The sequence below is a fragment of the Trametes versicolor genome (assembly GCF_000271585.1).
Source record: "Trametes versicolor FP-101664 SS1 unplaced genomic scaffold TRAVEscaffold_246, whole genome shotgun sequence".
NCBI classification, from domain to species: Eukaryota; Fungi; Basidiomycota; class Agaricomycetes; order Polyporales; family Polyporaceae; genus Trametes; species Trametes versicolor.
In genome coordinates this window covers 1-2182 of record NW_007360566.1, presented here as the reverse complement: position 1 = coordinate 2182, position 2182 = coordinate 1, and the positions used below count along the sequence as shown (strand labels likewise).

Genomic DNA, 2182 nt, shown 5'->3' with positions numbered 1-2182 from the left:
TCTTCCCCATCTCTTTGATCGGGACGATCAGGTTGACCGCCATCTTGACGAGGACGACGAGTACGGCCAGTGTACTAATCAACCTTGTCCCAACCGCAACGCAGTCCCTGGACACCTACCAGGCCCAAGTAATTACTGGGCAGACCCTATAGAACCTCACCAGTTCGCTCCGCTCCCTCAGTCTGTCTCCCCATCTCCTGCACCTACTCCTCTCCCTCCGGTTTCACCAGTCCTCTCGCCGGCGTATCTCGAATTTGCGCTTCCACCTTTACCGCCCTCTCCAACTCCATCCATCGATCTAGACTTTGGCGAGGACTTCTCTGATTCTCCCCAATTCTTCCTCTATACCATGGGAGATATCAAACCGGATTCTGTTCCCATCCTTTCTTCGGCCGCTCAGTATGCGGACTGGGCCGCTAAGATGAAGGGCCTTCTCATGTTCATGAACTGCTGGGAGGTTGTGTCGGGTTCTGCCACACAGCCTGCTGCTGCTCAAGCTGATGCCTTGAAGGAGTGGAAGAAGCAAAACGCTCAGGCGTGCGGTCTGCTTTTCATGCGGACTGGCCCTAGCTTCCACTACCTCCTCGAGACCACAACCCAAGATCAGACCGACGGTGCAGCCCGTGCCATCGCTGCCACTCTGACTGCAAAGCAGATGTGGGATGCGCTCAAGTCCAAGTTCGGTACCCCGAACTCAGCGCATGTCTGGGGTCTCTTCGAGTCACTCATCAGCGAGTCCCGCATGTCGGACCAGCGTTCTCTTCAGGACCAGATGAGCCGTGTCGTCACTCGTCTTCGGGAGATTTCGACCAATGGCATCGCCCTGACCGAGAAGATCCAGGCTCTCATCTTGCTGTCCAAGGTGCCTGAATCCTACCGCTCTATGATCTCTGCGCTCATGGCAACGACGGAGCTTGACAACCTCACCGTCGACGTCATCCTCGCCAAGACCCTCGCTGAGGAGTCTATGCGCAAGAATGGTCAGACCGCCTCCCGCATCTCGCAGACCAAGCCCAAGAAGACTGGCCCTTGTGGTCATTGTGGCAGTCAGACCCATCACGAGTCGACTTGCTACAAGAAGCATCCCGAGCTTCGTCCTCAGGGCAAGGACAAAGGCAAGAAGAAGGACAAAGGGAAGGGAAAGGACACTTCGAATAACCATGCCCACGTCGCCGCTCCATCTGCCAATGTACTTGTAGCCGAGTCCGCTGTTGCGGACGCTGAAATGCACGCTTCTTTCTATACTGCGGCTAACGCCGCTGGTGTGAGGCATACGCGTTGGCTTATGGACTCTGGAGCCTCTCAACACGTCACCTGGTGCCGCGCAGACTTTGCCACCTACCAAGACTATGACACCCCCGTTAACTTCAGTACCGCTGCTCAAGGCGCTGGGAGTGTTGTTCAAGGTGTTGGTGAAGGCACGGTTAAGGCTCAGACGTTTATCGACGGGGTCAAGTGGGAGATTACCATGCCTAACGTCTGCTACGTCCCTCGGGCGTCGACGCGGCTCTTCTCCACTGGTACCATCGAGCGTAACGGTTATTCACTCTTTCAAGGAGACGGGAAGATGACCATCTTCGACAAACTGCCCAAGGGCTCTGTCGTTCATGGTGCTACGGTCTCTATTCCGGGACATAAGGTCCTGGAGGCAGCTTATATGCCCCATTCCAATCTCTATGAGTTAGATCTCGAGATTGCGGCTAGTCAGACCGTTAACCCTGCCGTTCGTTCCTATAAGACCTGGCATCGTCGCTTTGGACATGCAGGCAAGGAGGCGCTTTCTAAGCTGCCTAAGAACGTGAAAGGTGTTGATGCTGTCGATCCTCCGAACAGTGAGCCTTGCGAGGGATGCGCCTATGGCAAATCTCATCGCTCCTCCTTCCCGCCTTCAGAAAAGCGTGCAAGCGAACCTCTTGAGCTTGTTCACACTGATCTGGATGGTCCGATGCGAACCCAGTCCATCAACGGGTTTTTGTACTTTGCGGGCTTCATTGATGATTACTCCGGTCTCGCACGCGCCTACTATCTGAAGCGTAAGTCAGACGCACCTCGTGCCTTCGACGACTTCAAGGTGTGGGCTGAGAACCAAACTGGGAAGAAAATCAAGCGAGTCCGTTCGGGATCGAGGGGGGGGAGTACACCTCTAAGGAATTTCACTGATCATCTTCGCTCTCTGGGGATC

The 2182-nt window shown here is 55.1% G+C and overlaps 2 protein-coding genes across 2 annotated transcripts; both read left to right on the top strand.

Moving 5' to 3' along the window:
• Nucleotides 1-349: 349 nt before the first annotated feature.
• TRAVEDRAFT_82074 (uncharacterized protein) lies at nucleotides 350-784 on the top strand (the record flags this gene model as incomplete). Its single annotated transcript, XM_008047789.1, has 1 exon — nucleotides 350-784. A coding segment is annotated over one exon (435 nt), but the record flags the coding sequence as incomplete, so codon positions are not given.
• A 69-nt stretch (nucleotides 785-853) lies between these two features.
• Nucleotides 854-1192, top strand: TRAVEDRAFT_84996 (uncharacterized protein; the record flags this gene model as incomplete). The annotated part of the gene is made up of 1 exon (XM_008047788.1): nucleotides 854-1192. A coding segment is annotated over one exon (339 nt), but the record flags the coding sequence as incomplete, so codon positions are not given.
• Nucleotides 1193-2182: the final 990 nt, after the last annotated feature.